The sequence below is a fragment of the Equus caballus genome, chromosome 14 (genome assembly GCF_041296265.1).
Source record: "Equus caballus isolate H_3958 breed thoroughbred chromosome 14, TB-T2T, whole genome shotgun sequence".
NCBI classification, from domain to species: Eukaryota; Metazoa; Chordata; class Mammalia; order Perissodactyla; family Equidae; genus Equus; species Equus caballus.
Window position 1 is genome coordinate 101643722 of NC_091697.1, and position 27522 is coordinate 101671243.

The window sequence follows — 27522 nt, forward strand, 5'->3', positions numbered from 1 at the left end:
GCCGGGGCAGGCGCCGGCCCGCCTCTCTTCCCTCCAGAGTGGGTCTGGTAGGTTGATGATTCCAGCCGAGTTACCTGTTGGGCCCTTTATCCCAGCCTAGTAGTACCTACTCCTCAATGAGCAGAGCGCCTGCTAGGTCAGGCACTCGGCAACGGGGCTCGCTTTCATCACCCCCACAACTCTGCTGTGGTGGGCTTAAGTGCAAAGCTGGCTTCAGAGATGAGAAACCTGAGGCTCAGAAGAGCTTGGGTAGCTAGCTTGCTCAAGGTGTCCGGATAGCAAAGTGACCCCGCTGGAAACAAAGCTAGATCTACCCGTTTCAAAAGCCCACTTGTGAACCATTGTTCAGTACTGGCTCCCTTTATGTGTGCCAATCGATAAACTGTGTATTCCTCTTCCTCAGTGACCCCTGTATTGTTCAGCCAGGAAATTTTTATCTCCACTAATCTTAAACCTTGAAGAGGAATCATTTCCCCCGCATTGGCCAAAGGCTGTTTTGTCTGAAATTCAACTCAAAGGCCCTAGACTTTTGGTTGGGTCACATCATTGCCTATGCTTAAAACCCCTCAATGGCTTCCCCCTGCTCGAACACTAGAGCCCAAGCTCCTTGGGAAGATAAACCCTGCACAACAGCCCACGTCTTACCTGTCTAGTCTCTTCTTTATTTTTAAATTATTTTATTGATCATATTGGCTTATAACATTGTGGACATTTCAGGTGTACATGATGCGGTCAGTAGACTGATATTTAATAATGTACACCTGGGCTCTCCTTTAGACATCAGGAGTACCCAACATCCATCAAGTCACACCACTGTGCATTTATTCACGCAGTTCCCTCTGCCTGAAAGGTTTTTCCCCCTTTATTTACCTGGTTACTCATCATTCAAGACCACACCTTTCTCTGAAATCTCCAGGTTAAGTGCAATACCGCTCTTCCAGGTTCCCACATTATCCTATATTCAAATTATTTCTGTGTCTCCTTCCCTCATTACACTTTGTAAGGTTGTTACTCATCCTTGTCCCACCATCCCCATCTCTTACAACCCAGAAACTAGCGAAGTACTTAGCACATAGTAGGTGCTTAATGAATGTTCCCTGAAGAGAACGGGACCAAACCTGCTGAGTATGCAAACAGGTAGAGGAATCTTTACAATACATAAAGACATTCTTTTCATGAATATGATTTTATGGCTAGAACAGCCACATTTTTTTTTTTAAGATTTTATTTTTCCTTTTTCTCCCAAAGCACCCCAGTACATAGTTGTGTATTTTTAGTTGTGGGTCCTTCTAGTTGTGGCATGTGGGATGCAGCCTCAGCGTAGCCTGATGAGCGGTGTCATGTCCGCAGCCAGGATTCGAACTGGGAAATCCTGGGCCGCCGAAGCAGAGCGAGACAACTTAACCACTCGGCCACAGGGCCGGCCCCCACATTTTTTCTTTTTTTAATTACAGCAAATTCTATTTACAGAGTTGTTAAGTACGATGACTCTAAGGTAGTATTCACCAGTTACAATAGCTTACGTGCATGCATTAGGTCTGTGGGCAAAGCACTGCAGATAGCTTGGACACAGTGTAGAAGCAACAGTTAGTGCGCATGAGAAGGAAAGACAGCAGAGTCCAGCCTTGCAGGGTTCCCTGAACCAGGGTTAACATCAGCAACAGCCATTCTCTGAACATGAGCTAGGCTTTTCCATTAGTCATCCCAAATGACTGCTCACCTCGGACAGAAAGAATTCAATCGCAGCTGTGGGAATCTGGTAAATACTCATCAAACCTACAGGCAGCCATTGTATATTCCTTCCATTTAACTCAAAATTGCTTGGTCACACTAACTGAAGTCAACAAGATTTATTTGCAAAGATCCTAGTTCAAACCAATCCAAAATTTAGAATTGCAGTACAGATTACACGTTAAGTTTCTAACACTACCTTCTTGAGGAACAACACATGCAAATATATAGAAATGGTCAGATCAATACAGAAAGAAAATAAAGGAATGTATTATTCACCTCATGATTAAATAAGTAATTCATATTGAAAATAACTGAACCGTCTAGAAAGTGCTCTCATATATAACAGCCCACGTATCTGACATATTTGGCTGTCACGAGGCACATAATCTTAGGCTTCAGTCTATCGGTTTAGGATGGAGAAGTTTAACTTCTTGATCGATTTGTTACGGCACACAGCTGAAAAGCAGCAGCAGTAAGATGGGCGGGATCGTCGAAAGCTAAGGAAACAGTGGTAGTGAAGGAGTCCACACCACGGTAAATTTGGGGGCTTCATTAGGAAATGTAATACTGTAGAGGCAGAACGCCTTACACACTTACCCATCCCTGAGAGCTGCACAGTGTTACTAGAGAGTACTATGACTGTTATTCATAATGATTACCTAGAGTCATCACTAGAATATTAATTATTCTCAATACCTTCTGATAAAGAAGAGCTGCACAGGGTATCACACATTTTAGGAAAATTTCCAAGAAAAAGAATACATAAAGCTTAATTGCTTTAAAGTGTTAAACATCAGTAATCTAAAAAATTCACCTCTGTGAAAAGCTTCATTCCTAACTACGCCAGAAAAACAGGCTGTTTATGTGGTTAGTTGGGTGAACCAAGAATGAACTTGATTCCAAGATTCTCTGTCTAATCTAAATAATCAAGCACAATTAATTGGATTCAGTTCAGTTCTGGATGATAATTACAACCTCAATTTCATCTCAAAAGTAAAGGCTTACAAAAAAAAAAAAAACACCACCACACTGACAATTTCCAGATACAAACTTTATTCCATTTGACATCATACAAAAATTTAAACTTAAAGAAGAAAATGACAATATGCACCTTTTACAAGTCAAAGAAAAGCAAGTCTTAGCATTTGAATTGGTCTGCAAAAAAACAAAATACATGAGAGGTACAAACTGTGCTACAGCAGGTCTAAAAGAAGTTGTACACAGTCATTTTGAAAAAAGTTAAAACTGTTTTCAAGATTACTTTTCATATTTAAATGTACAGGAGTTGATGAATTTACAAATATTTACATAAACCAAAACAACCTTAATAAACACTGTAGCTCTTTTAGCAGCCACCACTACTTCTTCACGTGGGAAGGAGATACTAAAAAGATATCGTTACAAACATTAACACTTTATTTATAATAATTTCGTTATGTCTTACCTAAAACATTTTATAGTGGCTTACTGCCTAAAAGTTCCAGTTTAGATTACAATCCTATAATTGTACACAGAAAAAAGTCTGATACTATCAATAGGATATAATCTCAACGTTGATCTTTCAGTTTCTGTTTCATGTCACAGGGAGAGTAAGAGCAGGAGAATGGGAAGTAAAGCCAGAGTGTACATTGCACTAAGTTATCATAAAGCACAGGAGACTTAATCTTTTCAAAATGTCTACACTGAACTGATCCTTTAAGACAATTCACTAACTGCCGAACAACACAGTCAGTGCTCATATTACTACAGTGCAAAATGTACTGTCGTTTCAACAAAAAAATTAAAGCAATCTCAAAAATACATCAAAAGCATGTGAGGTACTAATGACATGCTCACAGAGACACACCCAAAGCCTCCGTCTATCCCGGTGAGTCACGTGAAGACTGAAGGCAATTGTCCAGTATTTCACGCCTCTCTGCAGTGATTTCATTGAAATAAAAGATGTCATTTTGCTTCAAGTAACTGAATAACTGACTTGACTCTTCACCTTACTAGAACAGAGAGGCAACAAACCATCGACTATAGGTTATGCTGTAAGTATGTCTGAGTCGGACCCTGTCCAAAATGCCACACAGCTCCTCAGTATTAGCACGTGGTACAATTAATTGAAGTTTATATCAAAAACCTTTTATTTGTTCAGATAATTCCCCCAAAAATATTTTATCTGATCTCCTGAAAATTCATGCCATAATATTACTAGTCATCAATGTAAACATTTTCAAAAATACATCTTTAAATCAAAGGTTTTTATTAGGAAATGTCGTAATAAAATATGCAATCTTTATATAAGTATGTCCTCTTAAAAATAAAACATGAAAACAAGAAGAACAATTAAAAAGAAACCAGGATGGAGGTAAACAAAATGCATTATGATGTTACTATTGTTCTTTATTTCTCAGAAGAATTTATTGAGAAATAGAGGCCAGTTATCTTTTCAGGATAGCAGCTCTTAAAGGTAGTATACTGTTCAAATCTCTTTTGTTTTTCAATCTGTGCCATGACTAGGAAAGAAAGAAAAATCATTCTTAAAATCTAAAATATACGTGGAACAAAAGACTGAAAGGACAGTTACTAGAATGTTCATAGTAGTTCTCTCTAGGTGGTAAAATTTGGGGTGATTTTTTTCTTCTTTGTGTTTTTATCGTCCAAGTTTTTAATATAGTACAAGTACTGTTTCTGTCATCAGAAAAGAAAATGTTATTTAAAAGCTCCCTACCAGTGTGGTTCCAATACATTAACAAAGAAATAGGCACACAGGTGGAACAAAAAGATACAACTGACAATATTAACATTTAGTCACAGATTTAAACAATTTCATCTAAAATAGCAAGGCAGTTAAGACAAAACCTTGGGTTTCAGAGGGTAAGGGAAAATTACTTCAATTATTTGATTGACTATTTTGCCTCTAGTAAGCTTTTTCAATTAAAAATAGTATTTAAGAAGAAGAATCTATACAAAAGCAATTTATATATGCCTCTAGAGAAAAACAATAAATAGAATTTGAAGGAAAAAAAGGAACTGAAATTCCTTCTTTTAAAGACTGGCACCTGAGCTAATATCTGTTGCCAATCATCTTTTCTTTCTTCTCCCCAAAGCCCCCCAGTACATAGTTGTAGGTCCTTCTGGCTCTGCTACGTGGGATGCCACCTCAGCATGGCTTGATGAGCGGTGCTAGGTCCGCGCCCAGGATGCGAACTGTGAAACCCTGGGCTGCTGAAGCGGAGCATGAGAACTTAACCACTCAGCCAAGGGACCAGCCCCTGAAATTCTTATTCACAAGCTAAAACTCTCTTGCTCATTACCGGGTGACTGCAGATCTCTGTAGTTTGTTCTCACTCCAGCTGTGCAACTGACTCAAACTATTGTTTTTAAGCTGACTAACTGTAAACGAAAGCTCACCCATCAGTAAGAGCAGCATCGCGGCAGTGCTAGTTTTGAGTTCTCAATATAATCTGATAGACAAGAATCTGTTTTGTTTTGTCCCGCGGAATTCCATTAATTTTAAATTTTCTATGCTGGCTGACAAACTGAGAGGCTCTAATCCGAAGGACAGCTCATAATATAACACACTTGCATTTTTAATTATCATCAAAATAAAGTTCACTTGTATGTCTAGATAATGAAAAACTATGCCTCTAAAATGATCTCCACAGTTCACTGATCTTTTTCTTCTCTGAAGCATTCTCTCCTATATACTTCATAGTAGATACTTCCCTTCAATGTGTTTCTACACTGTACTGAGAACTCCTTGAAGACGGGCACCACACCTGGCAAAATCACTGATGAATAAATTCACACAGTGGACTAAATAGCTAAGGAATAAACTTCAATTTATAGTTTATATATAAAATGTGTGTGTGTGCGCACAAACACACCCATTTTTTTTTAACTTCTCAAAATATAAACAAAGATAAAATGGTGCTCAACTTCCTTGTTACAGTGGGGTATGCAGAAGAAAAATCATGGACGGGATATCAGCTTTCTTCTAAGGCTACAATAAGTTCCCCGATAGTTTAAGGAGGGAAAGGAGTCCACTAGATTTTACTCACTCATTTTGAGAGCTTGTAAGCTCATGATGGAAATGCTTATTTCCACAAAAGGGAAAGTCACGTGAATGGAAACAGAGCCAGAGCTCTCTGAAGGAAAAGTAAACCTGAACTCCACTAATGCGTTCCCTGCTGTGCCACATTAATGGCTTCACAACCTAGGAATCAGGGTCATTCTGTCCTACTGCAGATGTATGTTTTCATTTTCAAAGCACGCTAGTCCACTGCTGTTTTAGAGTTAATCTGATGCATTGTTTACCTTTAAAAATTGATCCTTGATCATGTCAAACTTCTGCTTTTCATGTACAGCTCTGGCTGTATTTGTTCCATCAAAAGGTTCTGCAATGTTAAATGCACATATAAACAAGAAAGAATTAAAATGAAAACTTCAGTTTTTTAATTTGGTTAAACTACATGAAACTGCCAATATTTGACAGTTTTTGACCTACAAAACAGCAATTGCATATGGTGCAGTCTAACATCTTATTAGATTTATGAATCTAATAGATTTATAAAGTTTTATATAGCAACAAAAATAGCTTTTATATAGCTATGAAATGTCTAATAAGGTAGATAAAATTCAAGTGAGAGGATGACTAAAAATGAAGTCATCAGCATATGTATATTAAGTCTAAGGCATAAAAGTGGATAAGACTTCTGAAGAATTACAGAGGATCAAGAACCTACCCTTAGGGGAATAAAAATAAGTTTAAGAAGAAAGAGTTATCAAAAAGAATAAAGCACTATATCCAAGAGAAGTGGTCAATGTCAAAGATCACAGGAAGGTCATTTTAAATTTAAATTTAATTTAAAAGACCACTGATTTGTCCAGCAGGAGAAAGGTCAATACCTTTGAAAGTAGAAATTTAATACTGGTGAGGATGGAAGACACTGCAGAGATTATGATGTGAATGGATGATTTAGAAAAAGATACAGTGGGAACAGTAACTTGAATGAGAAATCTGGCAGTGAAAGAAGAAAGAAAAGCAGTATAGCAAGAAGAGAAGACAGGAAGAAAACAAAGGAAGAGTTTTTATGTGTGTCTCCAACATTACCTTCCATGTCTTCACCCCCAGCACACTCATCATCACCCATAAGATAAGAGAGAAGAGTCCACACATAAGAGACAAGGAAACTGTCTCTATACAAAAGGACAAGGAACCCAAAGATAACAGTGAGAAAGGGAGGATAATTAAAGGCCTTAGGAGTGAGATGGGGTACCTGAAATAATGCCAGCAGTAGATAAAAATGACTAGAGTTTAAGAATTTTGGTATTGAAAAAGAGAAAAAAGAAAGTATTTAGAAAAGCTGGTAGGATCAAGTCAAGAGTATCCTTCAAGGACGAGAAGACTTACGTAGGCCTTAAAGCTGAAAGGGAGGAACTAGAGAGAAAGAATGAAGTTACTAGAAAGAGGAAACGTAACTGAGGGGAAAGATCTGGAAAAAGTGTGAAAGAATAGGAAATCGAATGCAGAGGTTAGCTTTAGATTTGTCATATAATCCAAGCAGGCCCATAATCTTAAAAACTCCTTTTATTTTTTTTTTATTGCTTAGAAAGGCTATTTTAAAAAGGAGTTTACTGTTACAGTGCTGGGTTTTTTAAATAGAACAATGCCATACGCCAAACTATCGGATCACATCACGCATTGCACTTTACAACAGTGTTCAATATTCAAAAGAACACAGGTAACTAAAATAATATACACCCACTGTGCAATTCAGCAAACCAAACACAAAAGCAGGAGATTTATTTCATATTCACAAACTCTTAACACGTTAATCCAAGATTAAAATATTCTAAATTTGATGTTTTCCTACAAATGCTGAATCTCAAACCTTTATTCTTTTTTACCTCAAGATTTACAAAAGTCATCAACTTGGCATCTGTGAGAACAATTTTGCCTCTTGAAGTCAGTTTCCCACTGACTCAAAGAAAGATTCAATTACATGCAAATTAATTTTAGAGAATAGAATATCTTCAGAGCACTTAATACTTAAATTAAAATCAATTTCTATTCATAAAAATCTAGCTTGTATTAAGTATCAATATTTTAAGTATAAAGGAACTCATTTTATTTCAATAAGAATCATCATAAGAAGATATTTTCTTCCACCTGTAGATAATGAAATTAAGTCTCAATCAACTATAAGCATTAGGGATGCACAAACAGGCTCAAATCTTAAACCTGGAAAGATTAAACACCTAAATTCTTGTTGATTATTTCTTACAACTAAAGAATTTAAAATTATTTTTAAAAATTAAATTAAAATTTTATAACGAAAAGACTCGTAAACCACTTCAGAACACAAACGTATTACTTTTAACTGAAATATAAGCTGAAATTGTTCAAGTAATTCTCTCAGTACCATGATAACAGGATGGTAAATAGAGAGGAGCTGTGGGAAAGCTACCTTCTACACAGATATATTTATTTCTCCATTCAATACCATCAGGCCTGGGAACGGCTTTGGCTTCACGAACTGAAATCATTTGACTGTTCCAGCTATAAGAAGAAAAACATCAATCATGTTAACTCTTTTCTTAATTTTCCTTTTATTTTTTTTACCATATCAGTAGTAAGGCCTACTCTGATTTTCTCATAGAATACTGAAACTTGCCTCAACTCTCAGCACCACAATCCCCATTTCCTCTTCTCTACTTCTTTTTTCTCCATAGCACTTATATTCTAGCAATTTGCCTATTTATTATGTTATTGTATATTGTGTGTCTCCCACAAGCAGAATGAAAGCTTCAAGATGCTGAGTTATTTACATATTTTTTTCGTTGTTCAACTAGTTGCTTAGTAGACACTAGGCATTCAATACATATTTAAGGAGTAAATGAAGTAATATGAAAAATAAGAACGCGTAAGTAAGCAAAAAACATAAAAACCATGTTCATTGTCAATACCCGAGGAAGTGTTTTTTGGGGGTTTTTTTGTTATTGTTGAAGAAGATTTACCCTGAGCTAACATCCATGCTAATCTTTCTCTATTTTTTAGTTACATGGGCCACCAGCACAGCATAGCTGCTAACAGAGTGGTATAGGCAATGCCTGGGAACTGAACCCAGGCTGCTGAAGCAGAGCATGCCAAAGTTAACCACCAAGAGACCAAGGCTGGCCCAACAATTTTTTATTTGTTAAGAGAGAGGTAACCTTTTGGTGTTGTTTTCTGGTTATCACAAAATAATTCTTGTTCAAGTACATCTCTGTTTGTATGATTTGGGAAAAAAAATTTGAAATATTCCAATAAAGGTATCGGCTGCTATTTTAAGAAAACAAAATACTCTATGAAAACATAGTGTTATCGTTGTATATTAGACGTAGCTGTTAACAGTGAAGTTTTATTAAAGTAAAACAATGCCATCAGCATGACTGAAAGTAAATTATCCAGTCTTTAGTATGTAGTAACCTTACATTCTGCTTTTTAAAAATTTCTTCACAATTATAATTGTTTTGTAAAGTACAATTTTCTTTTTTTCAAGGAACATTCTAAAACATATGACCACTCAGCTTGTATGCAAGGGAAAAACGAGTTTGGGGAATAGCTGATATCTTTTATTGAGCCGTATTTATCAGCTTTCTTCACCATTTCAGTAAGAACGGAAAGACCATGGTTTGGGACCTTCCAATTCCAACATTCATCCTCCTCTTCCTGTATTTATCACATAGAGAACCCATAAGAATGTAATCGTGGTCAAGTATGGCATTTGTTTCTGGAAAATTAATTTCTAGGTTAAACATGCAAGAAAATACTGCATCTTGTGGAGTTTGATAAGCGAAAGGATCCCTAAAGTATGATTTTCTATTTTTTCTCCTCAAGAGTACAGTTTAGAAACACTTTGCAAAAACAGTTTTAAGTTATTTAAAAATATACATCAGAATTTCTGCTTTTTAAAAACGAGTGAGTTGTTAAAGAGAAACAGTATTGGTTACAGTGAGATGTTTTAGAACCTTCATGCACAGCAGCTCCGTTAGTGTGGACTCCAATAGAAAAGCAGTACACTGCTCTATTGATGCAAGTGTGTTTCCAACACCTTCTTTACAATAACGATGTAAAGGAGAGAGTTATAGAACCAGACGCCCGACCCAAACAAGATTACAATACAATTACACTTTGCGCTACTTCACTTCATACCACTGAAGACAAATTTTACTAATAAAATGAACTTTTTTCCTGAGACTACTTGTTTCTAACATCAATTTATAGGACAGCTGAATCTGCAGTAGAATTAAAATCGGAAACATGATGTCAAAAGGGGATAGACTGATTTCTTCTTTCAGATGAGTTTAGGATATTAAAATACTATACCCTGCTGTTAAATTACAACTTTTACTTCCTTCAACCAAAGAAACTCTCCTCACCACTCTCTCTCTATTAAATCCAGTCCCGAATTTATATTACATGCCAGTACTTGGTTCTAAACTGGGTTACAGAAATATATGTGGCACACTTATATTGACTTTATCATCCCTAACCAGATATCATTTAAGCTCCAACCTACAATCAACCCAAATAATACAGTTATTTAAATAACTATATCATTTGAAGTACTTCAGAGGAAAAAAGAGAATATTTTTAATCACTATCATTTAGACTGACAACCTATTGCATTTTCAAAGAATTTTCAAATACTTCTAAATTATTAAATACTTCAAATCGTAAAACATGATATATAACTTGTATACTATCTTTACTCTTAGAGGTGAATTTAAATGTAGAATTCAAATGGTAATAGAAATATTTCATTCTTTACAACAGATAGGAGCTACACTAAGCCTTTTATTATACTATATTTCTCTACCATAATTTGCTTGCCATGTCAAAATCTGTTGTAGTCACTCAATAATTAAAGTGTAAAATAAGATAATCTATAAAAGAGGGATGTTTCAGAAAAGAACAGAAGAACAGACATGGGGCCTAATATAATCTAAAATAGATTTGATAAGACATGAATCTTTTGAATATAAAACTGAGATTACTACCTCTATATTAGTAAGATGCTTGCTTCTTTTCTTCAGTAATGATAATGGACTCATCTATTAACTCTCTTCTGGCCACTCTTTTTGGGACAAAGTATCTTGAGATGATTGATTAAATTGGAAATGCGGTCTTCAGCAATATTACAAAGAAAAATTTAAGTGTAACAAAGGCAAAATTATGGGTCTGATACCATACAGCTGTATATTAAGATGGGTCAAATTAAGTGAACAGATTATTGTATATAGTTTTGTTTTATTATTAAGAGCTGGGAAGAAAACAAAAAGAAAACTTTGTCAGGGATTTCAAACTTCTTTAGAGAGAGAAAACTGTACTCTAATCCTAAGAGTTTTGTTTTGTTTTGACTGGCTCTTCTTCTGCCTGATCCTTAACTGCCGATGTCCACCAGGGCCTTGCCCCTTTCAATCTTCTTCTAATGCTAGAGCACCCATCTCAGGCCTCAATCCTCAGATGTTTCTTTCCCATATCATTTTCTCCAGCTGTGACCTTTCTACCTAAGCCGCAGGCCAATATTTACAACTAACTATTAGAACTGCCACCTGGGGTCCGGCCCGGTGGCGCAGCGGTTAAGTTCGCACATTCTGCTTCTCGGCGGCCCAGGGTGTAGACATGGCACCGCTTGGCACGCCATGCTGTGGTAGGCGTCCCACATATAAAGTAGAGGAAGATGGGCAGGATATTAGCTCAGGGCCAGGCTTCCTCAGCAAAAAAAGAGGAGGACTGGCAGTAGTTAGCTCAGGGCTAATCTTCCTCAAAAAAAAAAAAGAACTGCCACCTGGATGTTCTACATGCATCCCTGTGCTCACATTTTCAAGACTGAATTTAATACATTCTGTCCATGGTCAATTATTAAAATCACTTCCTTGTATATCCCCTCACTTCTCTTATCCCCTCTTGCTGCACTGAACTTACTTGGATGAAACACAACCATAATTAAATCTTTGTTTACTCCAATCCCTTCCCTTGTAGCTACAGATGGGTGGAGAAAAACATGCAACCACGCTGACCTTTAAATTCATGATGACTTAGCTCGAAAGGATCCTAAATGCTAACTACCCACCCATCATATTTCCAAAATTAATTCATTCCTCTATTCTCCTAACATGACAATTCATACTTTCTCCTCACTTCTCAAATCTCCTCCCTCACAATCATTCCCAGCTGACGTCTATGCTTCTTTTCACTAAAAAAAAAAAACCTAAACCAATCAAAAGATAATTTCCATTAGCTCCCACCACACTGATTCACCTTCACTTTCTGTATCCACATAGTCTGCTTTTTCTCATTATTATTAATGAATTACCAGTGCTCCTCTTCCACTTGTGCTCTAGATTCCAACCCTTCTTGACCCAAACAAGTATACTGTTCAACAATTTACTATGTCTTTTTCTGGTATCACCAATTTTGCCATCAAGATGGTTTGTTTCTTCTTTCTAAAAAGAAAATAAAAAACTCAACCCCACTTAATCCTCCAATTTCTACCCTATTTTTTCTGCTCCCCTTTACAAGCATGTAAACTCCTAGAGTTTGCATATACTACACTAACTGTATCTAATTCTTCCCCTCCCGTTCTTCTTGAGTCCACACCAGTCATGCTTTTTATCCCTATTCTTCCACAGAAACTGCTCCTGTTAAGGGTCTAGTAGCATCCACGTAGACCCATGCTCCAATGGTCAGCTTTTCGTTTTCATTGTGTACTTGGATCTATCAAAAAATGTGACACAGATAAATCACTCTCTCCTCCTTGAAACATTTTTTCCCTTGGATTCCAAGACACCACATTCTATTGGCCTTCCTCCTATCTCAATGATTCTTCCTTTTTAGACTATATATTTGTTCCTTCTAATCTCTAATCCCATTTTTATTTCATCTTTGTATTATGAAATTTTTCAAAGAGAAAAACTGAAAAGCATAAAACTCAAAAACAGTTCACCAGTTATTAACACTGCCCACATTTGCTTGTGTGTGTGTGTGTGTGTATGTGTATGTTTTGAATTGAACCATTTGTTAAGCTGGAGACATAATGAAATTTTATTCCTTTATCCTTTGGTATATGTCTACTAAGAATAAGGCCATTCTCTTTTATAACACCAACAGTATCTAGAAATTAACAGTAATTCAAACGCCTTTTATAATTCCTCCACCCTGATCAGATTATAATCAAGGTTCATGCATTGTATTTGATTGTTTCCTCTCTTTAACCTGGAAAAGTTCCTTCCATGTTTTTTTTTTTAAATGATACTGACTTTTTAAGAGACTAAGCCAGTTGTTTCACAGAATACCTACATTCCTACATTCCGAATTTGTCTCTTTCATTGTGTCATTTAACATATTCCCATATCCTCCCATAAGTCTCTTAACACTGGAGCATCTAAGGGTTTTAGTCTTTGGGCCTTTTCTCTTTTCTATCTATATTCCCTTGGTGTTCTCAAACAGTTTCATAGCTTTAAATACCATCTATCTGCTGACAACTCCCAAATACATAGCTCTAATCATGACCTCTCTCCCGAACTCTAGATTTGCATATCCAACTCTCTATTCAATATCCTCACTTAAATATTTTGTATCTCAATCTTAAGATGTTCAAAATCAATAATGTTCCTCCCTTGTCTTCTCCATCACACCTAATGGCAACTCCATCCTTTCAATTGCTCAGGCCAAAAACTTAGAAGTCATTCTTGACTCTTCTCCTTCTCTTACACCCCATCTAATCTGCTACAAATCAAAATATAAGCAGAACCTGACCACTTCTCATCCACTTCCACTACAACCACCATTCTCCAGGCCACATTTCTCTTAGATTATTACAATAACCTCTAAGTAGTCTCTCTGCTTCTGCCCTTGGCTCCCTTCATTCTATCCTTACCCAGCAGCCAGTCTATTCTTTCCTGTTATAAACTAAATCAGATTACACCATTTCCCTTCTGAAACCCCTCCAGTGATTTCCCATATCACCCAGAGGAAAAGCCAAAGTCATCAAAATTAACTATGAGCCCCTACATGATGTGGACTTCCTTAATTCTCTGACATCATTTCCTTCTATTCTCTTCCAGTCACACTGGCCTCCTTTCTGTTACTTGAACATGTTAGAAAACCCCACCACAGGGTCTTTGCACATGCTTTGCCTTCTGTTTGGAAAGCTCTTCTCCCAGACAGACACGAAGCTCACACCTTCCTCTCCATCAGGTCTTTATTCAAAGGTCACCTTTTCAGTGGGACTTTCCCTCATCATGCTAGATATTAAAATGCAATACAGGTAATAATTTGTAATGTCCTTTTTTAAAAAATGTATGTGTTTAAATATGCAGATATGTATTTTTAATTCAGCAGCTAGACTAGCAGTAATTACATGTGATTAGGCATCCAGGGAATAAAGAGGATTATAAAATATGTACCTTTTAGGGTTCTTAGAATCTTCCCAGTATCCATGAGTCTGTACGATATTTACAACTTAAATTTTTCTTTTGTTTTGCTAAAATACAAAATTATTACATTCTGACTATATTTTTTTCTAGATTCCTTGAGCCACCTGATCTTTTTTTTCCCCCTATTTTGTCAGTTCCCCATACCCAGGTACAATTCTAGAAGCTTAGGTTCATTTGAAGAATTTTTTAGCAGCAAGATTTAGGAGAAAGCTGTGAGTGAAGTAGGGAAGAAACTCTTAGTAATTTTTAAATAGTCATATAAAATTCCTGCAACACTTATACTGTATACTCAAGCATCCCTTAACAGGCCCTTAATTCTGTCTTCAAGTAAAGAGAATTTTTTAATTGAATATCTCAAAGTTCAGAAGAAATCCTTACAAACATTTCTAACAGCTGCCAGAATTCTTCTGCACGGCACCTAGTCCATTACCATGACTACATTCTTGGCTGTGCTCGTGACAGTCACATTTCTGAAAATATCTGGTAAGAAACAACAATGCACTTGACGAATGCACTCTATGATGAAAGAACAGGCAAAGATGTCTCCTAAATCATGTATCATAGTGCTAACACAGGCATCCAAAAGTTCAAAACCTCTTTCCAAGCATCAGCATCCTAGCCAGTATCATTTGGCACAGCAAGCTGGTTTCTGTTAATACTAACCTAACACACAAACCTGCATATCTATCATCTTGTCTCAGTTCAACAAAGCAAGTAATTTTCAAGCTATTTGCATGTAGATGCTCTAATCCTAAACTATACATGGCAGAAATATATCTTTCTTCTATGAATCCTTTTCCCTATCTATAAACTTCCCCCAATGCCTAATTCATATGACACAAGAGACGATGCCAATACAGTGTAACAATTAAGAATGTGGTTTTGGAGTCAGATCTGAATTTGAATCCCAGTTCTCTCACTCTCTAGCTGTACTGCCATGGGCAAATTTCAAGTACACAAATTCTCTCAGCTTGACTGGGGTTTACTGTGAGGATGAAATATGATAATATGCAGGAATCACTCAGCATACTGTAAGATACTAGGTAAATCCTCACTAAACAGTAACTATTGTTCTTGCAACATCTTAAAAATCTTAACTGTAGAATAACCTTCACTGTGTCTTACGTCCCATGTCTCATATAGTCTTAAATCTTTCTTCATCTTTATATAAATGAAAGTTCCTTCCTTTTTATCCTTGTTGCCCAGACCTACATTCAGGTCCTGGCCATTTTCAACCTGGATTATGATTTCTTCACTCTCACTAACCTACCTTCCTCCAGCACTTTTCCTAACCTAATTCAGTAATCTTTAAGTCATCTTATGGATCTTTGAATTATGTCTATAATCTTACTCTCTGCTTCAAAATTGTTTATTTATAAGAAGCATGTTTCAAATACCCACTATCCAGCACTGGGCTAGGTACTGGAGATACAACTGTAAAGAACACAGGCACAAACAGTCTGGTATAAGCTTTACTTTGAGGAATTTAAACAACGTTTGTTCTTTCATGCCCTGTGTTTCAAATCATCTTATAAGAATCAGGTTTCTTGGAGCTATCATACCATAGCAGATAAGACAATACCAACATTGCAGTAAAGTATCATAGGCAAAAGTGTGAATTTTGCAGTCAAAACTATCTGAAATACTCCCCTTACTGGCTGTGGGTTCTTGGGGCAAGTTTATCTCTTTACATGCCTCACTGGCAAAATGGGCATAATCTAACACCATCTCATATGGTTATGATGTAAACCGAATGAGATAAGACACATAATATGTTTAGAATAGTTTTTCCCACCTAGTAATTGCAGTGTATTACTATACTCTCATTATTCCTCTCTCCAAACCTCTTCAAAGTGGTACCCTATGGTCACTGTACCCTTCTCCTCTAACTTTGTACAACTCCTAAGTTCTCCCTCTACTTCAAGTTTTTCTAAATTAATCAGAAAAGCTATGAACAACCCATAATCCGACTCTATGTGGACTAAGAACTTCCATAAGAACTTTCAGTTATGTCCAGTCTGATTACACACTTTAAGGTTTCATGTTTACACATCACCCTCAAAAAAAAAAAGGAAAAGGTGTACTTCTTGATTTGTATATCATACTAACACGACTATTTATTCAGATATCAAGTATTAAGCAGATCTTTTCCCAAGTTTGCCTTAGCTGTGTTTTTTCACTATAAATTTTAAGTTCTTAAAAAACAGACATTCCAAACAATACAGCACCTACGTAGGACCAACACAAACATTTGTTTAGGCCCTACTAAACATAAAATGAGATCACTACTGAAATCAACTAAAATTTAGCTTACTGAACTATAATTTTTTTACTAGCTAGGAATATGCAATCTTTTAGTTTATAATAATCATTAGATATTAATTTTTATAAACTACACACTTCTGGACAAGTTTACAACATTGAAATTCATAAATACAGCTTATGACCAAATTTGTAGCATTCACTTATATGTGAATGAATAAACACAATTTGAAGTTTCACTTACTCAAATTCTGTAGCGTAATATTTAAGAAAGCCCAGTAAGAGGTCCCCAAGACTTGATTCATTCTTTGAGAGGTAAGGAGGAACATTACATGGTGCTTGATGTACAAGGTGCAACTGTATAGCAGGACTGAAAGATTCCTGTCAAAAAGAAAGAGGGGAAAATGTAAACCCACTTAAAACATACACTAAAAACTTTATTAATCCTGACCTAAGGCTTTCTGAAGAAGCAAGAAGAAATTTTCTTTATGTTGGTGATTTAGATATTTAAAGATTTTCTCCCACTAAAGATTTCATCAGTGTCTGGAAAAACTAAGATATTTTAATCCTTGGCTGAGGTATATCACTCAGTTAACCAAATGATCCCTATGGTAGCAAAAGATTTTCTAATTCATAAATAAAACCTTACTGTACATACCAAGATTCCATCCAATAATACACAGCTTTATAAATGTATCTCTTTCTTAATTATATCTACAAGGAGCAGCTATACTTTATGCAAGCTATATCAAGCACAAGGTAAGAGTTTTTTCTAACTGCCACTTAAAATTTCTGTCAAAGGCCATAAAAGTAACTTTAATATATGAATAGTACATATACTGATTTTAAGATTTTTTTAATTGTTTAATTTCGTTTTTGTATTTTGTATCTTAGAGGGATGAGAAGACAGACATTCGACATGAATTAAACTTGAAAAGACAAAGAGGGCCAGGAAAAGTAGGAAGATAGGAATCATACCAGCAAGCAATATTCAGCAAACTTTTACCACACTATTCATAAAGAAAGGTACCATTTGCTTGCAATCCAGACCCAAACAACACACTTATTAGGAAAACTACTAATGGATATTTACTATTTTTGCCTATGGTATGTCATTCATTTTCACATCTGATCTTTCCTCTATTGGCAGTAAGTTCTGGCTCTAAAACATCCTAAATGAACTATAGAGATTCTCAAGCAATCCATATTCTTATGTTAGAAAATAATCTTTCTAAGGTAATGTGCATAGTGTCCTCAAGAAGAATTTTCTTTTTTCTTTTTTTTTTGAGGAGATTAGCCCTAAGCTAACTACTGCCAGCCCTCCTCTTTTTTGCTGAGGAAGGCTGGCCCTGAGCTAACATCCGTGACCATCTTCCTCTGCTTTATATGTGGGACGCCTGCCACAGCATGGTGTGCCAAGAGGAGCCATGTCCGCACCCAGGATCTGAACCGGCGAACCCCGGGCCGCAGAGAAGCGGAACGTGTGCACCTAACCGCTGCACCACCGGGCCGGCCCCTAGAAGGATTTTCTATATTTCCCTTTGTCATCAGAGTAGAAACAGGTTAAAAAAAAACAGCAATTGGTTAAGCAGCAGAATGACAACTACACTTAAGGTTCCCAACTATCTAACAGATCAACTTTGGGTTTATAGATATCAATTCAGTTAGCAATGTCTAAATAACTCCAACATTAAAAAAAAATGGAGGCTCCCCAAATAACTAAGTTGCAATACAGAGAAATAGGGTAGTGCATCTATTTAACAGTAGTCTTCAAAAGTCATCAGCAAAAACAAAGGAGTAAAAAAATCCCCTCCCCTGCCCATTACCTATAATTCTATCAATAATTTATAACTACCAAAAAATTATCATCTTTCTCTCAGAAGAAAAATTCTGCTCCACCCACACAATTCATAAAGCTGACACTCCTAAACTTGGGACTTCCCCTTATACTTCTAACAGATTTAATATTACATTAAAAGATGCAGGTAGGAATCCTAATTGTCTTTAAGACTAGGGGGAATAGCAGAGAAGGCTCAATTTATACTAAGAGTAAAAGCAAAAGGAATAGCAGGTATACCATCTCTGCCACCTTTTGTCTAACTTGTTAAGTGTAAAACTGGATTTAGACAACATTATTTAAAATTGTAAAATATAAATATTATTTTCTGGGAAATTAAACAAAAAGATCAAATGACAAGGAAAAAAAGTGGGTCATTGTTTAATAGCTTCTGCTCTGAAAGCTTCTTACTAATTTTTATTTCTAGCACCTAGCACAATAAGCATTCAATTTACACTGATGCTGAAATAGAAGAGTCATTTTCTTACCTGAAATTTAAAACTGTTTGAACCTCCTTTAAAATTTTATTTTGTTCAATAATTTAAAGAAAAAGGTCAGCAATTGTTACATTATAACTGAAGAGCTGTGAGACCTACTCTACTAAAATGCTAAATGACATCAACAATTTGGCCAGTCTTCTCTTAGTCCACTGTTCTTTTTCATGGTTGTATACAAAAAGGGCCATGTTATACATACTGAGGGAGAACTGAAGGAAACTCAAAACTTAAAAAAAAAAAGACTCCAAAAGAAGCTACAAGTAAGTGGGAATTCCATTTGACCCTAAAAAATCCTCATTTTTGGTAACCAAACGCATTACAGAAAGATTCTCTGCTTTGAGAAAGATTTCATCAAAGAATTTTTTTTAAAAGGGAGCTCCCCCATTGCATTTACATATTTAAGAATAACATACGCTACTTCAGATAGGACGGGGGTGGGCAGAACTTAAGCTAACATATTAGAAAGCACATAAAGAGCAATCCAAAAACCAAAGGAAAAAAAGCAGCCTTAAAATTACAACCTAAATCCCTGGAAAAACAATTTAACTGGTACAATGTAACATCTATTTCTTAAAGAGCTTTTTTTTTTTGGATTACCGATACTTTTCGCGGTCTGATTTTTTTTCATGTAGGAAAGACATCTTTATTACTCTTTAAGGTTATATATTATTTTGGGCTTCTAATAACCAAATGTGTAATGACTTTTCCTGAAAACACTTTCCACTTGAATTTAAATGCTGGTGTTTATATATCTTCCATTTCTCCTCAATGAATGCCAGGTTAAGAAAAATTTAATAGGCAATCCCTTGAGAAACATCTGAAAAGTCTCACTGTTTTTGCCCATACAACTGCCTACCAAAAACAGCAAAAACATCTTTTGTCAGAGTCCATCATTTTTCTGAGGCTGTGCCATAATATCCTAGTTTACCTTCAAAATTTGAAATTTGGACAATTAAGCACTTTCTGGAATAAATTACATTGGCTAAACTTTTACTTGGTAACTTGGTACTCGTTTCTCCAAAACGATGTATGGTTTAAATGAAAGATGACTGTTTTCCATCTCCAGGCAAACAAAGAAATTTAAGTTGCATAATTTTCTAATATGAATTATTAGACCCTAGAAATAAATGTTGAGGAAGGTCTCAAAGAAAAAGATAACTGATATGGAGTACTTCAGTCAAGTTCTGCCTGAATAGAGAAAGAACTAAATGATATACTGAAGTTCTACCAAGCTTTCTTAACTGTATCCAGATTACCACTAACCTAGTGATGCATGCTGAAGACTAATCATTAAATTTCCTTTAAATTACATCTGACTTGAGTGAGATTTTTAACGTTTTGAAATCATTTTAAGTATTTAACACAAAGCAGAAGTACTATAATGAAGCAGTTACGAGCATGAGTTTTGGAGTCGGACCTAGGTTTGAAACTTTGCTCTTCTATCAGCTATATGAGTTTAACCAAGTTACCTAGCTTTCCAAAGGCTCAGTTTCTTCACCCATAATATAAGAAAAATAATAGTACTCTAAGGGTTGTTATAAGGATTAAATGACATAATGTACGTAAAGCAGAGCAGTAATAATTACTTAGTATATGCCAGGCATCATTATTATAACTGCACATTTATACAATAATGCAGTATGGTTACCTTTTGAAACTTTTTTTTTTTTGCTTTTTCTCCCCAAATTCCCCCAGTACATAGTTGTATATTTTAGTTGTGGGTTCTTCTAGTTGTGGCATGTGGAACACCACCTCAGCATGGCCTGATGAGCGATGCCACGTCCACGCCCAGGATCTGAACCTGCGAAACCCTGGGCTGCTGAAGCAGAGCGTGCGAACTTGGCCACAGGGCCGGCCCGCTTTCTGAAACTTTTAATGTATTGTTTCAAAATTAACTTGCTTAGGATTTTTAAAATTTAAGTAATGTCAACTTTAAAACAATGGCTTTTGTCACTTAAAAAAAATAAATCTTGGGGCTGGCCCAATGGTGTAGTGGTTAAGTTTGGGGACCCTGCTTCAGCGGTCTGGGGTTCGCCAGTTCAGATCCCAGGTGCAGACCTATGCACCACCACTTATCAAGCTATGCTGTGGCAGGCGTCCCACATATAAAATAGAGGAATACAGGCACAGATGTTAGCTCAAGGCTAATCTTCCTCAAAAAAAAAAATTAAATTAAAATTAAAATTAGGGGCTGGCCCTGTGGCCGAGTGGTTAAGTTCATGCACTCTGCTGCTGTGGCCCAGGTTTTGCTGGTTCTGATCCAGGGCACAGACATGGCACCGCTTGTCGGGCCATGCTCAGGCAGCGTCCCACATGTCACGACTGGAAGGACCCACAACTAAAATACACAACCATGTACTGGAGGGATTTGGGGAGAAAAAGAAAAAAGAAAACAAAATTAAAATTAACCTTCACCAAAACTTTCAAATTTTTCTTTTCAAAAGTATTCATTTAGAGCCTGTTTTACAAAACTAATTAAATCTTTCATCATATTGTTTGCATTTTAAAACAGAAAAAAGTTGCTATACGAATGTGTGTATATACACATATATATGTAAAATTTAACGTATTTTCAATGTACAACTGCACAAACTCTACATTCTCAGAATTCTTTATTTCATAACTATAAAAAAGTGGGCTATTTTCTTACATCTCTATTCTGTTAACATAAACGGTTTCCTGGAATATGAAGATACCATTAGGGAAGCAAACAAATATAAGTTGTCTTGATAAATCTACCTGGCATAATTCCAGGCAAATCTCATAATAATATGCTGGCATTAAAATAAAGATCTCTTCATAAGCTTAATCTGAGTTTATATATTTAAACTTTCTCAACTTCACTTCTTTAACTTAATAGTAAATACCATGCCCTCTATCATTTGTTTTTTTAAGTCAGTAAGAATTAAGCAGCAATAATCAATATTCCTATACTATGATGTAGCTTTTGAAGATAAAGATACGCTCACAGTCTTTCATCCTTGTCTTTCATAATTTAATATCATAACTGAATTTAAATACTATACCAATTTTTAAAATATTTTCTAAGTTTTGAGAAGATATGAAAAAGACTAAAAAAAGCAAAATCTATTGAAATTTTATTCCAGTCCAAAATTATCTTATCTTTTTATTCTATTTTAACTATATTATTATATGTATTATATGTATAATATATGTTAATATATAATATATATATAAAAAACAAAATTTAAAAGAACGCTGTTCCCTTGTAAAGAACAAAGTTTTTTTGTTATTACTGTGCAGTTTGAAGCCATTCTCAAACTTATCTACATAAGGCAAAATTCTGTCATATCTGCCTTTCTTAAGAAAGGTATAGGAACAATCAGACATACAGTCAGATATATACAAATCAAACGTAATAACAGAATTAGGTGAAATGATATGTTAGTGCATACTACTAACATTTTGCAATTCCTCAGGCAGCACAGTATAATGAAAAAATACCAGTTTCTGGATCTATAATTTGTGACCATACAGGCTTGGATCAATCATGTAACATGTACCTTTCTAAGACTTAGTTTCTTCACCTGTGAAACAAGGGTAACAACTTACAAGTTTGCTTAGGATTAAAGATATTGTGCATAAAATTTACAGTGTGCTGACATGACGTATATACTAAATGACAGTCACTAGTAATAAAAAACAAGCCGACTGCTTGTCCCATCAGATGGACCACTGAAAAAGCACTCTACTGATCAGCTTACAGGTTTCAGATAAAACAAAAAACCCTGTTAAGAGGAACTAGTAAGTCCTTATCCATGTAAACATCAATCTTACAGTAAAGATAATGTGCTTGAAATATTTACGACAATGTAAACAGACTTGAAAGTAAATTAAGACATTCTCAAATCTAGGAGGTCTTGCTATTCATATTTTTTACAGCCTTGGGGTGGGGCTAGTATTAAATCTATTTTTCTGTTACAAGCATAGAAATAAGATTATTAGCAAAAGAGAGGTGGAGAGAATAGGGTCAGATGTAGTGTATGTGAAGAGAAGTCAGGACTCTGTCACGTGGGAAAGCCAGATAATTAGAAAAATGAAACCAAGAATTAAAAATAAGGCTCTTCAAACTAGAACATACTAATAAGAACCTGCGTATCTTATCATAAAAGCAATACCCCGTCCTCAAGCATAGTGCATTCAACTGAAATTTCATCAATATTTTATATTAGCAAAAAGAGTTTCAAATAGCACAGGGTTTTAAGCGAGAGTTCTGTAGAGGCATCTATTCAATAAACAATAATAGATTCTTTGAAGGATAAGTTTAAATATTAGATCCTTTGTATGCTGAAAAATATATGCAGCTCTTTCTACACTGAAACCTAGGTCTTAAAGAAAAATAAAGTTGGGACAACAAAACGAAATAGTAAACACCCAGAGATTATCTTTGACCTTTCAGTATGAGCTAAAGAATCAATACTTTATGGAGAGAAGAAATCATTCAAGAATAAGGCCCAAAAGTTCGAGTTACTTTTATTTCTATACTTTCTGATGCTTTCATTTTTCATAATGTTCAAGAAAGCATAAATACTGATCCCTAGCTATACTGGAAACTCATTATAATAGTTCCTTGTAATAGCAATAATTAATTTTTAAAAGCAGGAAGGTAAGATATCCAGATTTCAAACAGTTCTTGTAAACGGCGTCTTCTAGTAGATTACCCACCACAAACTAGGAGGTCCCCACTCAGCAAAACTCTGACAATGAACCCTTTATCATCCAGCACTTGGCATGTGTGCATTATAATACTAAGTGATGTTCAAAAGCAAGAATATCAGTTCTTCTCAATTATCAAAGATTAAATGGCATTTAATTTAGGTTCCATGCCAAGTATATTATATTTTGTGTGACACATTTAAAACAAATAAGTTCTTTGAAAGTTGATCACTCAAGCTAGATAGCATGTTTTCCTTTGTAATATGGCCACTTACTAAGTTTAGAAAATAGCTCCCCTTATAAGTTTATGAAACTAACCAGTAAAAATTAGGTGGTTTCAGCAGGTTGATCAAACAATATTCTAAACAAGTAGCTTAAATATTATTTCCAAATAAAACCAGAAACAAAGATGACTACAGAGAAAAACAGAAATGGTAAAACTATAAAACAAGGAAACAGAGAATTCTGGAAAAAAGAACACAAAAAACTGGAAAAGAAACAAAAGTATTCATATAAGTGCGAATATGTACATTACCTAGGTTTCTCTAAACTCAAAGTGAATACATACTAAACTTTTTCTAGTAGGCACACTTCATTTCTTGAATGTTTCCAATTAACTTTAGCAGGATTCTTAATATTATGTACACAAGGATAGTATACTAACATTACCTGGTTTGGTTTATTACTTGGTAAAATCAAAGGAAAGATAAAATGATTATCCAATTTGTTCAACTTCTTAATTTTTTTCCCAGCTTTCAAAGTATACATACATTGGGCTGAAAAACTTCTGAGTTACTAACTAAAGAAATGCTGTAAAACTATATTTACAAATAGCATGAAAAAAAGTGGAATGAGTCCAAATGGGCCTTGACCAACTGAGTATATTTAATTAAGATTACTAACAATTATGAGCATCATGCATAAAATTCCACCATTACCATAAAAGACCAAATTGTCTGCCAATAACCAAATAAAACACCAGTCTTCTGAAAAGTATATGAAACATTTTTATTCTTCTAGCGGCCAATGCCTCAGCCTATATAGAAAATGTTATCAAATACTTAGAAGGTAACTATTACTATTTTTATATTCACATTAATATTGCATATAATAGTTCCACATATACTTGCCATAATATGTATTATAATAATTTATAAGAAACACTTACTGGGTAAATTTTTTGGATGGATGGAAGGATGGGTTCAGGTAGGGCTATAAAAAAAAAAGTTTAAAGCTTCTGTGATTCACATAATTCATTTTACAAAGCAATAATTTGTCAGCTACACTCCAGGTATGAGACTATAAGGGTTTCTGCTCAACAGTTTTCATATATTTTGTGAAATTAATTCTGATCCCTAAAGATTTAAATTCAAAATATATCTAAGTTGACAATTTAAGATTTGCTAATAAGCTATATATATATCTACATATATATCTATATAAACCAATGTTCATTACATGGTTTTAGAATAATAGGGCATCAATAAACGGACACACATCATTTGGTCCAACATCAGACACACACAAAATAAGCAAGACAAGAACTGTTCTACAGATACTGAATGGACATTGTTAAGATGGATGTTACTATCAAAAAAAATTTTTTTTTAAATACAGGCCAATGATACTACATCATGAAAGAACAACAGTTTATCATAACTGTCCTTTTATTATTTAATTTCTTCTAATAAACAATAACACCAAAATAGATTGTCTTAGGAAATTGATCTACTAGAAAAAACCCTGAAAAAACCTTCAACTTAATTAATTAATTTTACAAAGGAAAGCCTCAGCAAAATTAGAAATCTGAATTAGAAAATTTACACCAGTAAACTATAAAATAAATAAAATTTCATATAAAGAAATCACTATCTTCATATGCTACTATATTTTTTAATTGTCACTCTTCACCCTTTAATAGTTTTATCCAAATCCAACCTCAGTAAATGCATTAATAGTAATTTCACATAACTACAATGTAAATGGAAAGGCATGAAAGGCAAAGTGTCTAATATTCACTATATAAGAAATAATTAAAATATGATGTCTTGAGTATGATAAGATACAAATAATGCATTTTCAAGATTTCTTTAAGATTAAAGACCAAATACAGTACCGTATGATAAACTATGTATTTAAGAATTAGAAATAATGCATATAACTAAATAAACTCAGTAACAAACTTTAATTCACTTTTAATTTGCTATTTAGCACAAACTTTTAAAAAATGACTTCTGGAATACATTAATGTACGTATAATCAAACATTATGACCAATTTACATGGTCTCCAATTATGACTATAAATGTATAAATTTCTACCATATAGTATTTAAATCTCCCTTCTGTATCATGCTTTATTCCCAAGTGGAAAATTTGAATAAAATGAAATTTCATGGTAGTCTAGAATGTTCACAGTATCTGACTATTAGGGGAAAAGCCTCACTCACTACTTACCAAAATCACTCTTAGGAAGTAAGGATACATATTTTTTTCTCCAGAGGTATTCAAAAGTTCAAAATCCTAGAAGCCCCTACAAACAAACTCAAGCCCCAGCCACTTTAATTCTAAAAGTCTCTGTATTTGTATAACATTTTAAAATGGCTTTCTAGTAATTTTTGTTACAATAGAAAAGCCAAATTAGAAAATCTTACTAGAAATTAGTTTACTCATGTAAAAACCTGAATTTCTTTGCCACTAAATACTCCTAGTAAAATAAAATCTCAATTTAAAAAAAGATGAAGAAAGGGTTATACAGAATTAGGGAAAAAAAAACCTCTCACTCTTGAATCATAACTAGAACGCTAGAAGAGAAAAACAAATACTAACCACTGAGTTAGGGCCTTTCAACAGACAAGAAGCCTTTAGAACTCAGCTTTTGGGGGCAGGGATATCATTCAGTAAATCCCTTGTCTGACAACCTTAAAGATTTAAAAATACCGGTCATTACAGAAGCACTCAGTGTACTGCGGCAGTTATTCACTAACACTCTCCTGATAGTAACCTCAAAGCGTTCAGTAGTTTTCAAATGCTTATGTTACTCCAAAGCAAAACACACTCTGGGAGACTCCGGCTGTGTTCTATTGGACCTCAAACACACTCTGGGAGACTCCGGCTGTGTTCTATTGGACTTCAAACCTGCGGACTTCACTCTTCTAAAAGAGCAGATCTTCAACAACACTAAGCAACCACTAATTCTGAAAATACAAAAAAAATTTAAAAATGCCTAAGATAGTTCTGTACCTGGTAACACAGCAAACCATCCACGAATATTCATTCATATTATTAATTCTAACCAATTTATACTTTTGCCTGTATTATTAACTCAATCTTAGATTGCCATTAAAATCTCTTCTCAATGCCTTTTTCCCCTTGCTTTCACCAGTCACCTTTTCAAGCATATGTCATCTATTATTGACTGTTGAAGTTCATTCTAAAAAATGCTTTAGTTAATCTTTTCAATCTTTCTACAGAGAACCTGTTTCCTTTCTCTGTTCATGGCAGAAAAGATATTAAGTCATTTATGAAGTTAAACAAAACTTAAAAGTCCTCTGATCCAACTATTCCTGCCACAGATAAGAATATTAAGGCCAGAGAGGTGGAATAAATCACAAAACACTAGCTCACTATGGCAGAACTGGAACTGCTCAATACATCTTGCAGACACTTGCATAACAGAAAAAGCAACTACTTATTTCAATCTCTCTAATTTATTCTAAGCAGGAGTAGCTTAAATTTGCCAAAGTATAGGGTTACATTAGGTCTGGTGTTTGTTAAAGCTGACATCCTTTAACAAAGGCCTAGAAATGGTTGATGATAGTACCATTAATTACAAACCAACATCAGTAAATGAGACCACTTTGTCAAGAAAAAAATATGTTTAACAAAATCTAAAATAATTTTAACATAAGTTCACTACACTGGTAAAATACTAATGCTTGAATTTTCAACCTGCTTGCAAAACCACTTCGGGGCATCTGGGATTAAAGTACATTTTCTAAAGAAGACAATCAAATTAAAATTTCTAACATAAACCATAAGAA

The 27522-nt window shown here is 34.9% G+C and overlaps 1 protein-coding gene across 2 annotated transcripts in view; it reads right to left on the reverse strand.

Moving 5' to 3' along the window:
* Positions 1-2770: 2770 nt before the first annotated feature.
* Positions 2771-27522, reverse strand: part of TENT2 (terminal nucleotidyltransferase 2) — a 61604-nt gene continuing 36852 nt past the window's right edge. For both annotated transcript variants that reach the window (XM_070234628.1, XM_070234627.1), the window contains exons 12-16: positions 24650-24693; positions 16715-16851; positions 8193-8284; positions 6040-6119; positions 2771-4235 (exon numbers count right to left, since the gene is read on the reverse strand). In XM_070234628.1, the coding sequence (XP_070090729.1) occupies positions 4161-4235; positions 6040-6119; positions 8193-8284; positions 16715-16851; positions 24650-24693 (428 nt within the window). In that variant the 3' untranslated portion in view covers positions 2771-4160. The remainder of the gene's footprint in view (positions 4236-6039; positions 6120-8192; positions 8285-16714; positions 16852-24649; positions 24694-27522) is intronic.